Raw genomic sequence first — 24,450 nt, forward strand, 5'->3', positions numbered from 1 at the left:
ATCGTGGATCGGCTGCCTCCTGCATGGCGAACCTCACTGGGGATTGAGCCCACAATTTGGGCATGTGCCCGACTGGGAATCAAACCATGACTCCTGGTCCATAGGTTGATGCTCAGCCACTGAGCCACACCGGCTATGCAGTATATACATTTCTTGAAGGAATATATATTACGCATCTCTATAATTTCTACATTACCTATTAAAGTGCCTTGCTGAAATGATTCTTTATTAAAAAAAAACAACACCCTGAACTCTTCACCCATCTAGTTGCCATATTATTTTATACATAATTTATATTGTATTTTTAATTTTTTATTTTTGAGTTGTACACCCTTCTGACGTAGACTGGTAGCTATCTTGTTTATTCTGACATGTGTAGCGCCTGTTACAGTGTCTGGCACAAGTAGTTACTCAGTCAATTTGAAATATATTATGTGCGACCATGATCACATCGAGTGCTCAGAACTTGAGGATAGCTCTGAAATTCCCTGGGTCCCTTTGGTCTCCTTGTTCTTGATTTTACTACATTAGACCCTTTGCTTGCCCGCTTTGCACCTCCAGTAGGATATACTGATCAGCTTCCCATATCTATGTCTTGTCCTCTCTTGTGATTGTAAATCTAAGGACAGATTTGGTAACTCTCCTGGCTTAGGACTGCCCACATGAGCCTCCAACATTAATCCTCCAATTGAAAAATCATAAAATAGTGGAGTTCACTAGTGCCCTGAATTCTTTTCCTAACAATAGTGATACCGAAGGGAGTTTTATGGAGCTTGGGAATCTGCTAAGATGTACGGGAGCTCTGTCCTATCTAATCCAGCTGCCAGCTCTAAAGCTGGAAACGCTGAGCAGATATGCCTTCCAGCTCGGTTTGATGGTGACTAGGAGCATGGATTTGAGGGGAGCAGAAGGGAGGAATTCCCTTGACTTGGATGATAAGTGTATGGTGAAGTTCTTACAAATGTATTAGGGGGTACAGAGGGGTGTGGCCTGTGAGTTTAATTGTGGCTATACTAGTATTGAGATGTCCTGAAAGGTACCCAGATGAGTATATCTAGAAAGCAATTGGATAAAACAATTTGAAAATTAGGGAAAAGTCACAGTTGAGGGTTCTTAAACTACAAGAATTGGTGGGATTTCCTTGGGTGTAATGTAGCACTAAAAGTCAATTAATAGCAGAACTCAAAATTTAAATGAAGAAAAAAGAGAACACCATGAAGGGAAGACAGAGAAAGAATTATCTAAGAGTAAAAAACAGAAAAGCAGTCCCAACAAAAAACATAAGGGAAAACATTGAAAGAAGGCTGGATGGATCTATAGTGTCAAATATTGCGGAATAAGATAAGAGTTGAAAACTGACTCTTGAATTTTATAATTAAAGAATAATATAATGTTATTGAGAACAATTTCATTGGAATGGCAGGAGGTGACACCTCATTGTGATTTCTTGAGATCTTATAGCAAGATGAGAAACTGGAAACATGTGTAGAAGATTCTCTTAACTTTAGAAGAGGAAAGATATGATGCGTTAAATTCCTGTAAAGTCCTGGTTGCAGGCCTCCTCCTAATCCCTTAATGCCTGACTCATCTCTCAAGAGTGCAACTTCTCAGACAGCCGCAGCAAAGAACCAGCACTCAGAAACCTAGGCCGCGACAGGTTCGGCAGATACTGACATTTCTGCTGCTTCTCAGCTGTTTCATAACATTTACTAGTACATGCACATCCCCCTGCCATGAGGGTATTCCAGATCATGTGTGCTACAAATGCCACTTCTTTCTCTGTTTCCCACCCAAAATACATTGCCATAAGGTAATGACTGGTGACATTTAAAAAAAAAAAAAAATTTATTGATTTTTTTTACAGAGAGGAAGGGAGAGAGATAGAGAGCTAGAAACGTCGATGAGAGAGAAATATCGACCAGTTGCCTCTTGCACACCCCCTACCGGGGATGTGCCCGCAACCAAAGTACATGCCCTTGACCGGAATCGAACCTGGGACCCTTCAGTCCACAGACCGACGCTCTACCGGTTTCGGCTGACTGGTGACATTTTTATATTGGGTCTAGTAATAATTAATGTCGTTTTAAAACATTCGTTTAAAATCTTGCTTGGCATTGACTTGTATTGACATAATCTTCAAACACGTGGTATCTACAGAATGTGTGAAGTGCAATTAACAAGTTTTGCTTGAAAAAGTTTGTGTTTGGTTTGGTTTTTGTTGCAAAACTAGGGCTAAGAAGATGGCGGATGAAGAGCATATTCGGCACTGCATGCTTTACGAGTTCCAATTAGGAAGAAAAGCAAGTGAGGCTGCAAAAAACATCTGTAGTGCTCTTGGTCAAGATGCAGTTAGCGCCAGAAAATGCCAGCGTTGGTTTGAGAAATTTCGTGAGGGAAATTTTTCGTTAGATGACAAGAGTGGTGGAGGCCGTCTGTCCAATTTTGATCAAGAAGCTCTTCAAGCTCTTTTGGTGCAAAATCCTCAAATTGCCCAACAAGAGCTTGAGACAACTTTAAATTGTTCACAAAAAACAATTTCCAATCAATTGCGTGCACTTGGCAAAGTCCAAAAGTTTGGAAAATGGGTTCCTCATGAGTTGACCGACAACAACCGTAATCAAAGAGTCACAATTTGCAGTTCGCTCCTCTCTCGTCAAAAACCGTTTGCCGTTTTTAGAGCAAATTGTTACCGGAGATGAAGAATGGGTACTGTATGTTAATTTGAAAAGGTGGCCTCAATGGTTGGACAAAAATGAGGCTCCGCAGCCCACGCCAAAACCTGACTTGCATGCGAAAAAAGTGATGTTGTGTGTTTGGTGGAATTTTAAAGGAATTCTTCATTATGAACTTGTACCATCTAACCAAACCATTACAAGTGCAGTGTATAGTGCCCAATTGGAAAGGTTAGCCCAAGCTTTAAGAGAAAAAGAACCCGCGCTGATTAATCGGAAGGGTGTAATTCTTCACCACTATAACGCACGACCGCATACTGCAAGAATCACTGCTGAAAAACTGCGCCAGTTGGAATGGGAAGTTCTCCCTCAACCTGCATATTCTCCTGATATTGCCCCTTCCGATTACCATTTGTTTCGTTCTTTGCAAAACTTTCTTCTTGGAAAAAAATTTAATAATGAAGAATGCCTCAAAAATGCATTGACCAAATTTTTTGCATCAAAATCACAAGAATTTTACAACAGAGGGATTAAAATGCTTCCTGAGCATTGGGCACAAGTAGTAGAAAACAACGGCAACTATATTGTTGATTAAATTTTGTTGTATTGTTTAAATCGATTTAAAAAAAAGTATTAGGAAACGACATTAATTATTACTAGACCTAATAGGTCTAATCTTAACCCATCTTTAAAAAAATGTAATCATTTACAAAGTTTGTCATTGGGAACAAATGTTCTCTCTTCCTTCCCCTCACAACTAGTCATGCTCTGAGACCCTTGCTGATCTTTTGAACTGAGTAGTTCAGTGAAGTTGTTAATGCAATCAAAGCCTTAGCCTAAGTGAACCCAGGGTTCCCTGCTGGTTCTGGTGCCCCCTAGTGAGGAATTCATGACCACTGGGTACGCACTGTCCTTAGACAGTAGCTTTCCCGTACAGTTTTTTATTACCAGTACTGTTTGGGGGCCTTGACAAGATTTTATGAGTATCAGAATGAGTCTGGGTAAAATATTTTCTGACCAGAAAGATAAAAAAGCTGTTTGCCGACCCAGGTCTCTGACTGCCTTCAGCTTTGTGTACTCCTAACTCACTTCCCACCAAGCAAGTCTGTGTACAAGTGGAAATCCTGCCTCCATGTAATTGGCAGCTCTACCCGATTATGTTCCTCTGCTCCCCTCACTTCATTGCTACTCTAGGCAGTACTGGGAAGAACTGTGTGTGCCATAGGAAGTCATATGGAGCACCGGCTAACCTGGGTTTTAGTCTCTGAGTCTATCAGCTCTCCCCTTTTCTTTGAACTCTTCTTTCTAAAGTCCTTCTAGACTTTGGCTTCTTATCAGGAACCCTCTTAGCTTCTTATTCCCTCCTTCTTTGCTTGGCATCCTCCTCATAAGCTTCTTTAGTCTCCACAGAATGAAGCAAACACACATTTATTCTGCTTACTCTCCGTGGGGCCCTGGGGAAACAGGGCTGCAGCTGTCTCACTAGCCCAAGAAAATACCAAGTGCCTCCAACTCAGTTTTGGTTACACTGGAAATCCTCTTTGTATAAAGAAATTTAATCCATCTCTGCTAATGATCTTTCCATGCAGCCTGTGTCAGATTTCATCCAGCTGTCTGGTCCTCAGATTTTTGCTCTTTTAAATGTGTCTTTTACATATATTAAATGAAACATGCCCCAAACTGATGTAAGCAACTTCTTCAACTTACTGCTTCACTTTTTAATGAATAATACCACCATGTCCTGTAGTTACTCAAGGAGAAACCTGGGAGTTAAATTTGACTCCTCACTGTTTAACCATCACCAGAATCCTTTGTCTGGCTCTGAAATGTCTCAAACCAATATTTACTGCCATACATCCTAATTTGCTAAAACTCTGCTCCAGGCAACCTTCATCTGTCACCCACATTACTGTAACAAGCGCCTAACTAGTCTTTAACCTCCATCTCACTTCTCTTATATTCTCCAGATCAGAAATCTTTCAGAAATGCAACGGATCATTTTATTCCCCCGCTTAAAATTCTTCAGGGGTTTTACCATTTGTCCTTAGAAGGAAGTCCAAACTTTTTTTAACATGTGTCTTATAAGATTTCTCATAACCTACCTCGTGTTTGTGCCACTTCTTCCCTTACCTTCTCTGCCTTGGCTGTATTACTCTTTCAGTCCATAGCCACAACTTAATTTGAAAGTAAGGACCTTCAAATTTCTGTACTTGTAATGCTTTGACTTTGAAATTAATATTCTGTTCTTTGACCAGGTAACTCTTACTCATTTTTTTCTTTTAATGCAGCCTAATTATTCTTTAGAGAAAATTCCCCTAAGCTCCTCATCTTTTTTTTAAACAATAAAGTATTTCTACAGATCTTCTAAAAATAAAAGTATTGTCCTTCTATAATACCCTTTATTTTTCATACGATAGCAATTAGTACCTTTTAATTTTAATTACTGTTAAATCCCTAGACTTTAAGCTCTGTCGGGGAGGTAACCTGCTATCTTGCTTGCCGCTGTGAGCTATTCAAAGGTGGAATAATCTTTCCTTGGCGCTTAGGTTTCCATTACCAGGAGTGTTCATGTGTAGGCTCAATAGCTCAAAGTTTGGACTGAAATAGAAAACCATTGGGAAGCCTTTAGGTCCTTTCCAAATAGTCAAACATACAAATAAACGGTTTTAACAGATTCTGTAAGTCAATGTATAAGAATTACACCTAACTGAAAGTACTGAACATTCAATGAATAATCACATATGGAGTACCTAAGAGATGTTTCTAATTTAGAATATCTTATCTGGAATTTATGAAATTAATATTATATTTTGTATCTCTCATAGGTGAAATGAATCAGAAGTACAAGGAGCTTAAAAAAAGAGAGGAAACTATGGATGGTAAGTGGTAGTCTTATAACTATGAAAATATTATAATTTTAGGTAACTGTTCATTTTACCAAATCAGAAATCTCATTTGGGAAGAAATAATCCTATCTAATAAAAGAGTAATATGCAAATTAACCATCACCCCCACGGCAAAAATGGCGGCCCCCATAGCCACAAGATGGTGACGCCCAGTCCCCACTGCTGGAGTGTGTGGGCCTGTCTGCCCAAGGGGGCAGATCCAGCCTTTCCGCTCCACCGATGCTGCAGCATCTGGGCCCCTCAGCCCCACTGGGGTTCGTGTAGACCAAGCGGCAAAGCTGGACCTGCCCCCAGACACTGCAGTGCCCAGACTACTTCCACCCCCAACTACTTTCACTCCCTAGGACAAGCCCCCACCACCCCATGGTCCATGTTCATTAGTTATGCTAATATGCATGCATACAAGTCCTTTGGTTGATGTCTTACCTCCCACTGCCTTCTCTCTGAGGTTGGATGGTCTGTTCAGTATTTCTTTGTCTCTGGATCTATTTTTGTTCATCAGTATAAGTTGTTCATTATATCCCACATATGAGCGGAATAATGTGATATTTATCTTTCTCCAACTGGTTTATTTCACTTATCATGCTTTCTAGTTCCATCCATGCTGTTGCAAATGGTAAAAGTTCCTTCTTATTTTTTTTTTCAATAAATTTTTATTGTTCATATTATTACAAATATTCCTCTCCCCCCCCACCACCATTGCTCTCCTCCACCATGTTCCCACCCCACCCTCTGCCCTTTCCCCACTCCCCATTGTCCTCATCCATAGGTACACAGTTTATGTTCAGTCTCTTCCCACATCCCCCTCTCCCCTTTTCCCCAAGAATCGTCAGTTCACTCCCCTTCCATACCTCTGACTCTATTATATTCAACAGTTAATATTGTTCATCAGATTTTTTTCTAAATTTCCTTGGTTTTTAGATTCACTTGTTGATAGTTACGTATTTGTTGTTCATAATTTTTATCTTTATTTACTTTCTCTTCTGAAAGAACCCCCTTCAGCAATTCATATAATTCTGGTTTGGTGTTGATGAACTCTTAGCTTTTTTTCATTAGTGAAGCTCTTTATCTGACCTTCGATTCTGAGTGATAGCTTTGCTGGATAGATTATCTTTGGCTGTAGGTTCTTACTATTCATCACCTTGAATATTTCTTGCCATTCCCGTCTGGCCTGCATGGTTTCTGTTGAGAAATCAGCTGACAATCGTATAGGTGCTCCTTTATAGGTAACTACCTTCTTTGCTCTTGCTTCTTTTAATATTCTCTCTTTGTCTTTTTTTTATTTTTTATTTTTTAAATAAATTTTTATTGTTCATATTATTACAAATGTTCCTTTCCCTCCCTTCTCACCCCACCCTTTGCCCTTTCCCCACCCCCCATTGTTCTCATCCATAGGTGCACAGTTTATGTTCAGTCTCTTCCCACATCCCCCTATCCCCTTTTCCCCAAGAATAAACAGTTCACTCCCCTTCCATACCTCTGATTCTATTATATTCAACAGTTAATATTGTTCCTCATATATTTTTTTTTTTTTTAGTTTCCTTGGTTTTTAGATTCACTTGTTGATAGTTACGTATTTGTTGTTCATAATTTTTATCTTTATTTACTTTCTCTTCTGAAAGAACCCCCTTCAGCAATTCATATAATTCTGGTTTGGTGGTGATGAACTCCTTTAGCTTTTTTTTATTAGTGAAGCTCTTTATCTGACCTTCGATTCTGAGTGATAGCTTTGCTGGATAGATTATCTTTGGCTGTAGGTTCTTGCTATTCATCACCTTGAATATTTCTTGCCATTCCCGTCTGGCCTGCATGGTTTCTGTTGAGAAATCAGCTGACAATTGTATAGGTGCTCCTTTATAGGTAACTATCTTCTTTGCTCTTGCTTCTTTTAATATTCTCTCTTTGTCTTTTGCTCTTGGAATCTTAATTATGATTTGTCTTGGTGTGGTCCTCTTTGGATTCCTTTTGTTTGGAGTTCTGTGCGCTTCCTGGACTTGTAAGTCTAATTCTTTCACCAGGTGGGGAAAGTTTTCTGTCACTATTTCTTTCAGTATGTTTTCGATGTCTTGCTCTCTCTCATCTTCTGGGACCCCCATAATTCTGATGTTGGTTCGCTTGAAGTTGTCCCAGAGGTTTCTTACATTATCTTCAATTTTCTGGATTCTCTTGCCTTCTAGTTTCTGTGGAGGAGTGTCTTCTGGCTCTTTATGTTCCAACTCTTTGACTTGATTCTTGCGATCTTCCATTCTGTTTTTTAGGACTCTGTATAATATTTTTTATTTGTCAATGTATTCTTTATTTCTTGTTGATCCCTTATCATTTCTTGTTGATTCCTTATTCTAGTTGATCCCTTTTCATATCCTCATAGGTCTTATCCATCTTTTCTAGGAAATTCTTGAAAAACCTTATAAGCGTAGATTTGAACTCTATATCCAGTCGCTTTTTGTCCTCCATTTCTTTCGTTTGTGATCTATTTCATCTCGGCATTTTCGCAGCTTTCCTGAGTTGGTAGCCTTAAAAGTCTCTGTGTTCTGCTTGGATGGGGCGGGGTTTCAGGGTGGAGCCTACAGCTTTGGCTTCCGTCAGTCCCACCCTATGCAGGTTCTTCAGTACTCCATTACAAGCGCCTCTGAGAGAAAGGTGCTATCGATTTTCGCCTGCTGCCCAACAGTCTATGCTCTCCCCCAATGAGCCCGGTATTGGGGTTCAGTTCAGTTGGAAGTGGAGTTGGAGGTGGCGTTCAGAGCAGTCTGGAGTCCCTGTCTCCTTCCCGCCAGAGCAGTCCCGCAGCACAGCCAACCATCCCTTCTCTGCGCACAATGTGCGTGCTTCTGGGATTTCCTTTTGCCGCTCCCCCGGGGTTCCGCCTTACAGCCCAGCTCCCTCTGTGTGAACCTGGGTTCCCGGGGTCTGGCCTAGAACTGGGGTTCAGAGCAGTCGGAACTGGGGCCCAGCACAGTCGGAGTTTTATCTCCTTCCCGCTAGGGAACGCCCGCCAGGCACCCAGTCTCCCTCCTCTCTGGCTCCGTCCTCTCCCTGCGCTGCGTGTCTCTGTACCTTAGGCTTTTACAGCTCCTCCGCGCTTCCTTCTGGTTTTCTCCTTGCTTCTTGTAGAATTTCCAGTCAGTTGACTTTCCTGTAGTTCTGGGTAATGTCCATTTTATATTTTAGTTGTATTTTATTGAAATTGTTGTGTGCGGCTGCGGCTAGGTGTTCACCTGTCAGCCATCTTGGAATGACTCCGGAAAAAAGGTAAAAGTTCCTTCTTTTTTATAGCAGCATAATTGTAGATATACCCCCATTTTTTAATCCACTCATCTGCTGATAGACACTTAGGCTGTTTCTAAATCTTAGCTATGGTGAATTGGGCTGCTATGAGCATAGGGGTGTATAAATCCTTTCTGATTGGTGTTTCTGGTTCCTTGTGATATATTCCCAGAAGTGGGATTACTGGGTTGAATGTTAGTTCCATTTTTAGTTTTTTGAGGGAACTCCATGCTGTTTTCCACAGTGGATGTACTAGTTTGCATTCCCACCAGCAGTGCAGGAGGGTTCCTTTTTCTCCATATCCTCACCAACACTTGTCATTTGTTGATTTGTTGATGATAGCCATTCTGACAGGAGAGAGATGGTATCTCATTGTCCTTTTGATTTGCATCTCTCAGAGGATTAGTGACTTCGAGCATGTCTTCCATATGTCTCTCGACCTTCTGTATGTCCTCTTTTGAAAAGTGTCTATTTAGGTCCTTTGCCCATTTTTTGATTGCATTGTTTACCTTCTTTTTGTTAAGCTGTATGAGTTCCCTGTAAATTTTGGAGATTAAGTCCTTATCTGAGATAGCATTGGCAAATATATTCTCCCATGCATTGGGCTTTCTTGTTGTTTTGTTAATGGTCAATTTATTGTTTTATGTTAGCAGTAAAATTATTTTTAACTATATGTTTTTAATTTTAGAAGATCTGTAGATACTTTGAGAAAGTAAATAAGAGCAAATTGGGTACTGGTTCTATATTAGACAAGAAGAAAAATGAGTTCTTAGAATATTTATAATCTGAACAAATTATTAAACTTATTTACTTGAGATTCAGCATTATAAGTAATATAATATAATACTGATTTTCAGATATTATAGTAATCAGTAATGTTTTCAGAAGTAGTGTTAGTGGCTAATTATAGATATTAATAATTGTAGATGTATCAAAGAGATCCTATGTAAACACAGGTTTTTTTTTCTGATTTTTTAAAATTAACAGTTACTTTTGGACCCATATACATTTTTAGTTTACTTGTATCATATAAGTTTATAACAATTAAGCTTTAAAAGTTTGAATGTAGAAATGTTCTCATTGAGTAATTGCCCTTGGGTTAATAAAATATTAGACATAGATAGTTTTAAATTTGCTATGAATTTCTACTCCTAAGACCCACAAATCAGTGTTTATATAGTGTGAACTATAGCAAGAGTAGCCTCTCATCATATTTCTCAATTGGCAGCTTTTATTGAGGCTTTTGAGGGAAATAAAAATCAGGAACTGGAACGGAAGGCACAGATAGAAGCTGACATTGTTGCACTTTTGGAGCACAGTAGTCGGGTGAGTACCATGTACCTTTCCTGGTGTCCTCGTTACTTTTACTGTGATTACCTCTTTCAGTTCAACTAAAAAATGCATGGTTCATTACTGCATTTGTTCATTTAAACTGTTCCTTTAAAATTCTCTTGCTTGTTATTCTATTTCCTTAAGCTATTAATTTTTTGTCTTTCGAATTCAGCTAATTAGTTGTATTATGGGGAAAAGAATGACATGTATATCAATATTATATATATATATATATATATATATATATATATATATATATGATGTCAATATTCAGCAGTAAGTGAGGGACTAATTTAATTATTAAGATTTTCTTCTATTGTTAATTTCTATGAACTTTTAGAAATAGCATTTGCACAGATAAACTTGAAAAGCCAGATACACGATATTGGAAAATGTTAATATATGTTTTTAAATATATTTTACCCTGTAATATATATTATAAACAAAAAGGTACGAGGTATCTAATGAGTATCTTGTTTCACTAAAACATGTTTATTAGGCAGCCACTGGTGTTTGGTACCAGGAGAGGAGAAATACGTGTTTCTTTTCAATATTCTTAGTGTTTTAAGACTTGAATTGGTTCCTAAAATAGTATTGTTGAGTTTTTTGTACGATGAAATAAAGCAAATCTTTTTTAAAATTCTGAGTTTTAATTTAGCCTGTTTTTATTGAGAAAACCTGATTTGCATCTCACTCTGTTCTTCTATGAAACATATGTAATAAATGATGTATTTCAAAGAATACCCATTCAAAATATCCAATCCTTTAGCAGTATTTTCTACGAGTTTTGTTGAAGAGTTAAATTTGTGGATTTTTTAAAAATTGTTTTTATTTCTCTTCATATACAGAATATAAATCGTATGAAACAGATATCCTCTATCACCAATCAAGAGCTGAAGATAATGCAAGATGATCTCAATTTTAAATCTACTGAAATGCAGAAATCACAAAGTACAGCTAGGAATTTGACTTCAGGTAAGAAAACAACCTAGATTTTAAAAACCTTTTTTTTGTGTGTGTAATAAATGTTATTCTCTTTGATTTTTGTTTTAAAGACCGAAGACATGATTTATGAATGCTTATTTCTTCAAATCATTTATAGTCTCAGCATTTTGTGTGACTTTTCACAATAATTTAATAGTATTTCATTGAATAGTCTTATTCATTTAACATTTATTAAAATATCTATATCTGTATTATAACTTAGTTATTCCCAGATTAAAAAAAAAATCCACTCTGTTCCCCCTAGAAACTTCCAACCTGGTGGAATTGAAAGTAAACATCTATCTTCTATAATAATAAAAGTATAATATGCTATAATAATTAGACCAGATGTCCTTCCGGACCACCTTTCGGATGAAGCTGGGGCTGAGAGGAAGCCTGGGTCCTAAGTGCCAGAGGGAAGCCAGTGCCAGCAGCCAGGGGAAGGAAGACTTACTCTTTTTATTTGATTGATTTTTTTACAGAGAGGAAGGGAGATGGATAGAGAATCAGAAACATCAATGAGAGAGAAACATCGATCAGGTGCCTTCTGCACACCTTCCACTGGGGATGTGGGCACAACCAAAGTACATGCTCTTGACTGGAATCAAACCTGGGATCTTTCAGTCAGCAGGCCGATGCTCTCTTCACTGAGCCAAACCCGTTAGGGCAAAAAGGCCTACTCTTGCACAAATTTTGTGTATCGGCCCTCTAGTCCTATATAATAAAAGCTTAATATGCAAATTGTCCCCTCCACAGGGGGTGCAACCAGGGGGTGGGCCAGCAGCAGCAGGCGGCTGGGAAGGGAGGTCCCCTCCCACCCCTGCCCTGGACAGCGGCGCCAGCAGCAGTGACAGTGGTGGCAGGTGGCAGGGGAACAGGAGAAGGGAGGCGCCCTGGCCAGCAGCTGGTAGCTGCTAGGGACCCTACATTCTGTGCACTGGGCCTCTAGTTAAAATATAGTGAAATAGTGCTATAATAGAAGCACAGGAGCAATGGAAGTACATACATAGGACTCATGTTCACCCCAGTCTTGGGTAGTTAAGAGAAGTATCCTAGAGGAAGTAATGTTTATATTATAATTAGTTTCAGCAATGATGATTAATCTGAGAATAGAACAGCACTGTCCAACAGAAATGTAATGCCAGCCACATATATAATTTTAAGTTTCCTAGAAGCCATGTTAAAAAAGTAAAAAGAGATAGGTGAATTTGAATAATGTATTTCATTTAACCCAGTGTGTCCAAAATAAGACCATTTTAACAGGTAACCTATATATATATACAGAGTCAGGGTCTGTAACATCCACAACTACCGAAGGCTCCACCTAACACCCAGGCTGCATGCGCAGCTGGTCTGGTGGGTGGCGACTTGTGGCATCGGGACCAGGGGAGGCGGGGCCAGCACTCACACTCACTCACAACCTCACACACACACACACACACACACACACACACACACACCACCCACCAGCTCACAGCCTTTTATTCCTTTCTTTCCCTCTCTCCCAGCTCACTTTCCAGTTGAAATGTGACTAGGACTTTCATTACTCTGTTGAATAAGAGTGGTGAAAGCAGACATCCCTGTCTCTTGTTTCCAATCTTAAGGGAAATGCTTTTAGTTTTTGTCCATTGAGTATGACATTGGCTGTGGGTTTGAAATATATTGTTTTTATTACATTGAGGAATGTGTCCTCTATTCCCACTCTGCTGAAAGTTTTTCTTATAAATGGGTGCCAAGTTTTATTAAATGCATCTTCTGCATCAGTTGATATGATCATGTGGTTTTTATCCACTTTGTTTATGTGGTGTATCAATTTTATTCATTTGTGGATATTGTACAAACCTTGCATCCTAGAATGAGCCCTACTTGTTCATGGTTTATAACCCTTTTAATGTATTGCTGAATCTGGTTTGCTAATATTTTGTTAAAGATTTTAGCATCTATGTTTATCAGAGATATTGGCCTGTAATTTTCTTTGCTTGTAGTATCCTTATGTAGTTTTGGAATTAGGATAATTCTGACTTCTTAAAACAAGCTTGGGAATCTTCCCTCTTCTTAAATTTTTTGGGAATAGTTTGAGAAGCATAGGTGTTAGTGCTTTGAATATTTAGTAAAATTAACCTGTGAAGCCCACCTGGTCCAGGACTTCTGTTTATTGGGATTTTAAAATTATTATTATTGTTGTTGCTTCAATTTCAGTAGTAGTAACATGCCTATTTATATTCTGTGATTTTTCTTGATTCAGTTTTGGGAGATAGTATGTTTCTAGGAATTTATCCATTCCTTCCAGATTGCCCAATTTGTTGGCATATAGTTCATAATATTTTCTTAAAATCCTTTGTATTTTTTGGTGTTAGTTCTCTTTTATTTCTGATTTTATTTATTCAGGTCTTCTCTCTTTTTTTCTTTATGAGTCTGGTTAAAGGTTTGTCAATCTAGTCTATCTTTTCAAGGAAGCAGCTCTTGGTATGATGGATCTTTGGGTTGTTTTTTTAAGAATCTATTGCATTTATTTCTGCTGTGATCTTTATTATTTCCTTCCTCCTATTCACATTGTTTTTTTTTTTGTTTTGTTTTGTTTTTTGTTTCTTTTTCCTGTTTAAGTGTAGAGCTAGATTTTTTTATTTGAAATTTTTTCGTGTTTCTTGAGGTAGGCCTGTAATGCAATGGATTTTCCACTTAGGATTCCTTTTGCTATGTCCCATAGGTTTTGGTTTGTTATGTTTTCATTTTCATTTGTTTCAAGGTATCTTTTGATTTTGTCCTTGATCTTGTTAACCCAGTCACTATTTTGGAACCATGGTATTTAGCCTCCATGTCTTTGTGTGTTTTTCTGTTTGTTTGTTTTTTGTGTTTTTTTTTCCTTGTGATTGATATCTAGTTTCATACCATTGTGATCAGCGAGGATGCTTGATATAATTTAAATCTTCTTAAATTATTGACATTTGTTTTGTGTTCTAACATGTGGCCTGTCCTACAAAATGTTCTATATATACTTGAAAAAAATGTATACTAGTATTTTGCTTTGAAATGATCTGCTGCTCTGATTAAACTTAACTGATATAGTGCATCATTTAATGCCATTGTTTCCTTATTGATTTTCTGTCTGTAGGATCTATCCATTGATACCAGTGAGGTGTTAAAATTCCCTACTATGACTGTATTACTGTCAATCTCACCCTTTGTGCCTATCAAGATTTTCTTTACACGTTTAGGTCCTCGTACGGTGGGTACCTAAACGTTCACATGGATTATATCCTTTTGTTGGATTGCTCCCTTTGTCATTTTTTTAGTGTGCTTCTTTGTCTCTTACTACAACCTTTGTTTTAAAGTTTATTTTGTCAGATATATGTATTTCTCCCCACCTTTTTTTTTTTCATTTTTTTTTTTTCATTTCACTTGCATGAAATTTCTTTCATCCCTTTACTTTTAGTCTGTGTGTATCTTTAATTCTGAGGTGGACCTCTTGTAGACAGCATATATATTGGTCTTCCTTTCTTATCTATTCAGCTATTCTATATCCTTTGATTGGAACATCTAAGCCATTTATATATAAAGTAATTATCGATAGATACATATTTATTACCATTTTATTCTTTTCACTATGTTTGTTTGTTTTCTTTTTTTATTTCTTAAAGCAGTCCCTTTAACATTTCTTATAATTCTGGTTTAGTGGTAGCAAACTTCTTTAGCTTTTTCTTGCCTGGTAGGCTCTTTATTTCTCCTTCCAATTCAAAAGATACCCTTGCTGGGTAAATTAGTCTTGGTTGTAAGTCCTTGCTTTTCATCAGTTTGAAAAATGTGTTTTTCATCACTTTCTGACCTGAAATGTTTCTTTTGAGAAATCAGCTGACAGTCTTATGGGAGCTCTCTTGTAGGTAACTAACTTCCTTTCTCTTGTAGATTTTAAGATTCTTTCTCTGTCTTTAAACTTTTCCGTTTTAATTATGGTGTGTTTTGGTTTGGACCTTTTTGTATTAATCTTTTTTGGGATTCCCTGCACTTCCTGAGCTTGCATGTCTTTTTCCTTCACCCAGTTAGGGAAGTTCTCTTCAAATAAGTTCCCTGTCTCTTGCTCTCTCTTCTTCTTCTGGTACCCCTATGATGCAGATGTTGTTACACTTTATGTTGCTCCAAAGGTCCCTTAAACTACCCTCATTTTAATTTAATTTATTTTTTAATATATTTTATTGTTGTGGGTTTTTTTTGTTTTTTGTTTTTTGTGTTTTGTGTTTTTTTTTACAGAGAAGGGAGAGGAATAGAGAGTTAGAAACATCAATGAGAGAGAAACATTGACCAGCTGCCTCCTGCACACCCCCTACTGGGAATGTGCCCACAACAAAGGTACATGCCCTTAACTGGAATCGAACCTGGGACCGACCCTTCAGTCCGCAGGCCAACCGATGTTCTATGCACTAAGCCAAACCAGTTAGGGCTATTTTATTTTTTTGTTGTTGATAATCCTCACCTGAAGATATTTTTTTCATTGAATTTTAGAGAGTGGAAGGGAAGGGGAAAGACAAAGAGAGAGAAATATTGTTGTAAGGAAGAAACATTGATTGATTGCCACCTACATGTGCCCTCACTGGGGCCAGGGATTGAGCCTACAATTGAGGTAGTGCCCTTGACAGGAATCAAACCTGAGATCCTTTTGTCCCCAGGCCAAACTCTAAAACAGGCCAGGGCTACCCTTATTTTAAAAAGATGTTTTCTTTTTGCTGCTCTGATTGGATGTTTTCTGCTACATTATCTTCTAAATTGTTGATTTGATCCTCTGCTTCATCTAACCTACTACTTACCTCTGCTACCCCCTGAGTCTGCCCGGATCTCCTTCAGATCCTTCCAAGAAAGTCTGCACTGTGGGCCCAAGCTGGCCACAGCCTGCTGACTCTGCCATAGGGCACTAGTTTGGCAGGTCAGGGCCACAGGGAGCTGGGAGGGCGGGCTTAATGTGTTCCCTCAGGCTGATGCCTTATGGAGGGGAGTGCTTAACTGGGAAAGATGTCATCTGTGGAACTGTGGGACATGGATTCAGCACTGGCACCTTGGCAGCTGTCCTCCAGCCCTCTCTGTATGACTCTATTCTGCTCCGATCCACTGCATCTCTGCCAGAAATTCGGATGAAAGCCTGCAACTGAGATTTTGTGTGCTCACCCTTTGAGAGGGTACTTGGTTTTCTATCAGACCCCTGTCTCTTCCTTGTGGACAGAATTCCCACTGATTTTCACAGCCAGATGTAATGTGGGCACCTGTTCTCGGCTCTGGTATTCCAGGCATGGGAGCCCAGCATGGGGATGAGACCCCTCACTTCTCAAAAAGTACTTTTGCAGCTGAGAGGTCCCTGTGGATTCTCTACTGTCACATATAGGTGCAGGTCTAGCACCTTTTTGTGTCTCCGCCCTTCCTCTTACTCTGGATGTGGCTTCTTCTGTAATCCTTGGTTATAAGACTTCTGTTCAGCTAGTCTTCATTTGGTTATTCAGGTAGATTTTTTCTATAGTTTAGTTGTCTTTTGCATTTGGTCCTGGAAGGAGGTGCCTTTCCCCTACTCCACTTTCTCTTGTATCCCTACCATCTCTGTGTCTTCTGTGGGGAGATACTTTATGCCCTTATGCCCATTTCATATTGTGTTGTTTGTTTTCTTATTGTTAAGGATTAAGAGTGTGTGTGTTTGGAAACCAGTAGAGGACCTATGTTTTCTGCTCAAGGGTTTCCATTTCTAGACAGACAAGCAGTATGTTGCTGACTGTGACTCCACAGCCTCAGACCAAGTGGACTCCACTTGACTTGACTTTGAATGAGATGACAACTCTCTCTCTCCTCCTCACAGAACAGAGCCCCAGTCTACTTAATTTTTTTTTTTAAAGATATCTCCTCAAGAAAATAAGAGATTTATAAGACCCTGCACAGGTGACTATCATGAGTAGCTTGGGGGCTATCTCTCAGGCTCTGCCTCTCTAAGTTTGTTTCTCTCTGTCACACGCAGACTCAATCTCACTTAGGTATGCCTGCCTACTGAAATCACGTTTATATGGTCTAACAGCTCAGATCCTGCACAGTTTGTCTATGTGTCTATATAAGAGGACCCATGAGGGAGCCCTTGTATATTGTTGGTGGTAATACAGATGGGTGCAACCACTGTAGAAAACAGTGTGTAGTTTCCTCAAAAAATTGAGATTGAAATTGCCTCATGACCCAGCAAGTCTACTTCTTGGAATATATCCAAAGAAACCTGAAATATTAATTTGAAAGAACATACGTACTCCTATGTTCATTGCAGTGTTATTTACAGTGGCCAAGATTTGGACACAGCCCAAGTGCATACCAGTAGATGAGTGGATAAAAAAGCTGTGGTACATTTACACAATGGAATACTACTGGGCTTTAAAAAAGAATAAAATCTTTGGATCCAATCATCTGCTGACGGGCACCTAGGCTGTTTCCAAATTCTGGCTATTGTAGATTGTGCTTCTATGAACATAGGGGTGCATATATCCTTTCTGATTGGTGTTTCTAGTTTCTTGGGATATATTCCTAGAAGTGGGATTACTGGGTCAAATGGGAGTTCCATTTTCAGTTTTTTGAGGAAACTCCACACTGTTCTCCACAGTGGTTGCACCAGTCTGCATTCCCACCAGCAGTGCACGAGGGTTCCTTTTTCTCTGCAACCTCGCCAACACTTGTCGTTTGTTGATTTGTTGATGTTGGCTATTCTGACAGGTGTGAGATGGTACCGCATTGTTGTTTTGATTTGCATCTCTCGGATAATTAGTGATTTTGAGCATGTTTTCATGTGCCTTTTGGCCTTCCTTCTCTCTTCTTTTGAAAACGTTCTATTTAGGTCCATTGCCCATTTTTTTAATTGGATTATTTATCTTCCTTTTATTTAGTTGTATAAGCTGTTTGTAGATGTTGGAGATTAAACCTTTATCAGTGGTATCATTTGCAAATATGTTCTCCAAAAACTATGGTACATCTACACAATGGAATACTATGCTGCCATAAAAAAGAAGGAATTCTCATCATTTGCAGCAACCTGGATGGAATTGGAGAACATCATGCTGAGTGAAATAAGCCAATCAATGAAAGAGAAACACCACATGACCTCACTCATTTGTGGATAATAAAGAGCATTATAAACTGATGAACCAAAAGATAGATATAGAGACAGTATATCAACAAGTAGACTGTCAAATTACAGCGGGGAGGGGAGGAAGATCTGGGGGAGATAATAGATCAACCGAAGGACTTGTATACATGCATATAAGTACAACCAATGGACACAAAACTCTGGGGAGGGAGGGGATGTGTGGGAGGGAGGGAGGGGGGGCAAAAAAAATCAATAAAATATATTAATAAATAAATAAATAAATAAATCCTAAGGGGGGGGAAAAAAAGAATAAAATCTTATATTTTGTTTCAGTGTGATGGACCTGGAGAATATTATGCTAACTGAAATAAGCCAGTCCGAGAAAGACAAATACCATATGGTTTCACTCATATGTGGAATCTAATGAACAAAATAAACAAAATAGAAACCATACTGATAGATACAGAGAACAGACAGCTGTCAGAGGGGTGGGTGGTTGGGTACTGGATGTAAAAGGTGAAAGTATTATGTAAAAGAAAAACAACCTACCTCATAAACACAACAGTATGGTGATTACAGATTACCAGCAGGAAGGGGGTTGAGAGGATGTAGAAGAGACTAAAGGGGGATTATATGGTGATGGAAGGAGACTTGACTTGAACACACAATACAGTATACAGATGATGTATTGTAGAATTATACATTTGGAACAAATTATTAACCAATGTCACTGTAATAAATTCAATAATTTTTTTTTTTTTAAGTTTGAGAAACACTAGTGTATTGCATGAGTAAAGAGGCAAGGTATCTGTCAGCAATCATTTTTATTTATATTTTTGGAAAGGAAACTCCAGGGAATAAACAAATGCACTGATGGCAGAATATTTGAGAAACATTTCCCCAGGTCAAAGTGGTTCCTTCTGAGATTTTGCCACTGTGTACACACTGCTTGGTAAACTTTGTAACTTCACAGCATATCAGAAGGAACTGGTCTGCATCCTCTTCCTGTCTCTTCCCTTGGAGAAGCCTTTAGCTTTTCATGGGGATTTGCTGTTACAGGAAGATAAACTTTACTCTATACCAACCACCATTTTCTCCCTTTTGCTAGGAAAAGCAGTTTGTGTACCTCCTAAATATTTCCTTCATATGTCTTCAAATTAAACTTGTAGTTAGATTAACATAACTGTTTTCACCTAACAGTCAAAATATACCAGCTAAGTACATTTCCTATTCAGAATATTGAAACCATAAGCCTAAGTGACTTTTTTTTAGCACTTTAATTCTCATCTGAACTCTTTTTGACCTTAGAGATATGAAACTAACTAAACAAAACCTTGTCAACAACATTTAAATCCATATACATATATACGTTTTTTAGTAACATGTGCCAATATGGTTGAGTCTTACTAGTAAGACTCTTAAAGCAACAAAAATGTTTAAGCTTAGTTAAACCAAATTAAAATTAAAATAAATTTAGTTGCTAAAAGCTTTCTTTTTTAAAGCAATGTCTTTTGAAGTTTTTTTTTTTTTTTTTTTTTTTTACCATTTGATATTTTAAACTCTATGTGATAATTCTTATACTTGTGATTAGAGTCACCCAATTTTGGAACCTGAGATTTGTATTATAATGTCACCTTCTTGGTATATTTTTAATCAAATAATCTTTTTGGTTTATTAGATAGAAGGGAAAGGTTTGCATTTGATTTTTTTTAGTTAGAGAATCTGTATAGATAATAAAACTAATTGCAAGTAAATCTTGGTAAATCTTATATGAAGAAACCGACTAACTTAATCATTGTGTGCCTACATATCAGGGAGACATATAAGGAGATTGAGTGCCAGGCATACCTTGCTTTATTGTGCTTTGTTTTACTGCACTTCACAGATACTGTGTTTTTATCAACATCTAGGCAGGATCCTCGACCAACACAATGATTACGACTCACTGAAGACACATGATGGTTAGCTTTTTTTAGTAATAAAATATTTTTAGTTAAGGTATGAATATTGGTTTTTTTTTGTTGTTGTTTTTTATATATAATACTACTGCGCACTTAATAGACTAAACATAAGTTTTATATGTCCTGGGAAACCAAAAATGTTGTGTAACTCACTTTATTGTGATATTTGCTTTATTGCCGTGGTCTGGAACCAAACACATAATATCTCAAGGGTTATGCTTGTGTAAACCCTACCCAAATTCTGATCTGACTGCTGAGCTAGGTGTGCATTTGGCAGACTTTAGGAGACTTAGGAAAAAGCAGCAGCTAGAAGTTGGCATACCTGATAGGGAGATTTCAGATACTGCCCGTTCCAAAGGAGAAAAGTTGAAAGTTTTAGTTCAGTGAAGTTTATTGCTCATTTATGATACAAGTCATTCTTGAAAGGAGCAGTAGAGTTTTTACAACATGTCATTTAAAATGTCCATTATATTGTATTATAAAAACTTACTACACAGGTGAAGAAATAGAAAAATGTCAGTTAAGGGAAAAGCAGTCACTATACATTGAACCTGAGATAATCTAAATGTTGAAATGAAAAGGACTTTTTATAAATATATTTAAAGAATTAAAGGAAAATAAAATAATAATAAGTGAACAGAGAATCCCACAGAGAAATGAAATTAGAAAAAAAAAGAACCAAGTGAAAATTCTAGAATTGAAAATATAAGTAAGTGAATAAAAATCATTGATTGACCTTAATTGAAGACAGCAGAAAAAAAGTTGGTGAACTTGAAGACAAATCAATGGAAATTATCCAGTCTGAAGAAGAAATAAAAATGAATAGAGCCTAAATGATCTGTGGCACAATTTCAAACAATCTAACATAAATGTAATTGGTGTCCCAAACAGAAAGAAAGGAGAGATAGAGAATGGGAGAGAAAAGGTAGTTGAATAAATAGTGTCTAAAAATTTCCCAAATTTGATGAAAAATTTAATTTTATGGCTCTAAGAAGCTATTGAATCTCAAACAGGATAAATATAAAAATCCTTCACCTAAGCACATCATGTCAAACTGCTGAAATGCAAAAACAAACCAACAAAAAAAACAATGAAAGGAACTAGAGTCATATATATGGGAACAATACATTTCATTACAAGATTAAACTTTATCATTAAACATTAATTTTAATTTTGAATTTTACTCTAAAAAAGTTATTTTAATATAAAAGTCTTTTATCCTGAAATCTATACATAATAAAAGGAAGATGTTTACATTTGACTTTGATACTGTAAAAATATCCTCATTATTTTTCTGAGGGCACATGTATTCCTACTTTAAAATAGAGAAAAAGTGAAGGCAAAATGTTCTAAGATGAAAATGTATTACTACTGTATACCCCTATACAGTAAGTAGCTATTGGGTGTATAGGATTACTAATGTGTAACTGAGCACACAAGAGAAAAGGAAATTTGCAAGGCATGTTTGAATTCATATTTCTTCATCCTAATATTCAGGATAGGAATTTCATTTCCATATTGGTTTCCATTTTTTAATTAGTTCTAATCAGATTTTACTTTAATATAAGGAAAGCCAAACAAAGAATGATGCCTTGAGGAAAGAAGCATGAAGTAGCAAAATTGACCATGTGTTTGTTTTTCTCTTCCCATAGCTCAGTGTTGCTCATAGAAGCATCTTTTTTTTTAACCATAAAGTATTATTTGCTATCTTAAAAACAAACCTTTCACTTTGGCTGGTATTACTCAGTGATTAGAGTGTCGGCCCAAGCACCGAAATGTCACAGGTTCAATTCCCGGTCAAGGGCATGTACCTGGGTTGCAGGTTCGATCCCCAGCCCCAGTCAGGGTGCATGTGGGAGGCAATCAATTGATGTGTCTCTCTCACCTCTATATTTCTTTCTCTCCTCCTCCCTGCCCCCTTCCACACTCTCTAGAAACCAATGGAATAAAATATTCTGAGGATTAAAAAAAAAAAATGAACCTTTTATAAAGATGATAATATAATTGAGCACCAAAGCCTTGACTGGTTGTGTGACTTTATGCAAACTACCTTTCTAAGCTTCAGTTTCCTCATATAACATTTACCTTCTAGGTCTATTATGAAGAGTAAATCAGAGAGCAGGTAAAGCCAGGCACAGTTTAGGGTCTCCATAACACTGGTTCTCTCTTGTACCTTTCTCTCCCTTTAAAAAGCAACTTTTAAAGTCAGAAACAAAAAGTTAAGTTTTTTGACATATAGAAGGTAGGTATCATATAATTTTATTAGAATTGAATATTTTTAAAAATATTGTTTTCTGATTATAAATGTATCTCAGAGGATTTGGGAGATACAGAAAAGCATAAATAAAATAAAAAATATTTCTAATCTCATTTTCAAGAGTTTATTATTAGAAATTTGGTATTTGTTGTTCCAGTCTTTTTATTATATTTTATCCCTCTTCAAAAACAGAAAAAGCCTTTCCCAAGTGTTCTCTGCCCAGCTACCATCACTCCCTTTCACAGGTTTCACAGCCAGAATTCGTAAAGCCTTCCTCTCACTCTTGGACCTGTTTCTTTCTAAGAAATTTCTTCTCCACAGATACATCAAGGTCTTCCCAGCCAGTAAGTCCAACACATACTTTGCATCCTTTTCTTTTTTAAATCTCTAGTATTATGTACTACAAACCACTTCTTCATGAAGTGTCTTTCTCCTAAAGCTTCTGATTTTCCTCTTCTTTGGTCATTTCTTTCTTTTTTATAGGATTCTTCATGTCAATTTATTTGTATAAGTTCATCATGAATTCTTTTATCTTAATGATTTCAACCATTTCCATCTCTCTATGTTGATGATTTCAAAATCTGTGTCTTCAGACTTCAGTAGGCCTATACATCGACATGTTACTTTTTGTATGTTTCTGAGGTATCCCAAAAGCAATGTATTTTAAATTGACTTCAACCCATCATTTCACTCCATTCCCCAAACAAAAGTTTGTGCCTTTCTCTGCCTACCCTACCATCCATTTGCTCAAATTGAATTGAATTCTGCATTGATTCCTTGCTCAACCACTGTATCCAATTATTTTATTATCCCAAAAACCTAATATGTCTTGACTCCCTTGAGATCTCTCCTACTTTATTTCCTCATTTATTTCCATTTGCTATAACTGTATATTTAAGATATGTAGTCCTATGCTTTGTTCATTGCTATATCCTCCAGGCCTAGAAGTTTGCCTGGCAAATAGAAAGCATTTAATAAATATTGTTTAATAAAAAATTCCCAATCTTACACCAGTCTAAAATTTCTTGCCTAGATTGCTGGGCCAACACTTAACCAGTTGTTCTGTACATAGTTATGTTATTCTAATTAATTGCGCACTTTGCAAGCAGGGTTAATTTTCTAAAATTTAATTATGCCACACTGATTTAAAACTCATTAATGATTTGTCCTCCTAGCCATTAGAATAAAGTCCTAGTGTCCTATCTTAACTTAACTGGAACTGAAATCCGTTTAATTTTTCAGTTTTATCTCCTACCATCACCCTTTTCAAACTCTGAGTTCTGATTACATGGAACTTTATTATTTACCCGAAGATTTCATGCTTTCTTCCCTCTGGACTTTGCACATGTGTTGATTGTTTTCCATGGAACACTTTTAATTTCTCTTTTGTTGGGCTGATTCCCAATCCTTAAGGCCTCAGTTAAAAAGGATGGTTTTGGAGAATTTTTTATTACTTTTTTTTTTTGTCAATCCTCTCCCAAGGATATTTTTTAGAAAGAGTGAAAAGGTGGAGGGGAAGGGGGAGAGAAAGAGAGAGAAACATCTAGGTGAGAGAGATACATTGTTGGTTGGGACTCCCACATCTGCTCCTGACTGAGGCAGGGGCTTGTTGAAACTGCAACCCAGGTACCTGCCCTTGACCAGGAACCAAACCCTTGGACCTTCTATCGAGGGCTAGTGCTCTAACCACAGGGCTCTTTTGACTATGCCCTTGCGGTACCCTGTATTACTCTCTACAGAAGTCTCCCTTTATCTGTAATTTTGCCTTCCATGGTTCTGGTTACCTGGGGTAAACCGTGGTCCAAAATATTAAATGCAAAATTCCAGAAATAGACGATTCTTATTTCACACCCTTCTGAGTAATGTGATGAAATCTTGCACTATTCTTCATCCTGCCTGGGACATCAATCACCCCTTTGTCCAACATATTCACCCTGTATTATCCTATCTGCTTGCTAATCATTTATTAGCCATTTCATTA

General features: G+C 37.5%; 1 protein-coding gene across 2 annotated transcripts in view; it reads left to right on the forward strand.

Annotated features, from left to right (window-relative positions):
• IFT74 (intraflagellar transport 74) overlaps positions 1–24,450 on the forward strand; it is a 76,274-nt gene that overhangs the window by 44,162 nt on the left and 7,662 nt on the right. The window contains exons 14-17 of one of the 2 annotated variants that reach the window (XM_045580283.1): positions 5,498–5,551; positions 10,074–10,171; positions 11,026–11,152; positions 22,715–22,813. In XM_045580283.1, coding sequence (XP_045436239.1) covers positions 5,498–5,551; positions 10,074–10,171; positions 11,026–11,152; positions 22,715–22,813 — 378 coding nt within the window. The remainder of the gene's footprint in view (positions 1–5,497; positions 5,552–10,073; positions 10,172–11,025; positions 11,153–22,714; positions 22,814–24,450) is intronic. The other variant, XM_036434212.2, reaches the window with a different exon arrangement.

The sequence above is a fragment of the Pipistrellus kuhlii genome, unplaced genomic scaffold, assembly GCF_014108245.1.
Source record: "Pipistrellus kuhlii isolate mPipKuh1 unplaced genomic scaffold, mPipKuh1.p scaffold_m20_p_12, whole genome shotgun sequence".
Classification (NCBI taxonomy): domain Eukaryota; kingdom Metazoa; phylum Chordata; class Mammalia; order Chiroptera; family Vespertilionidae; genus Pipistrellus; species Pipistrellus kuhlii.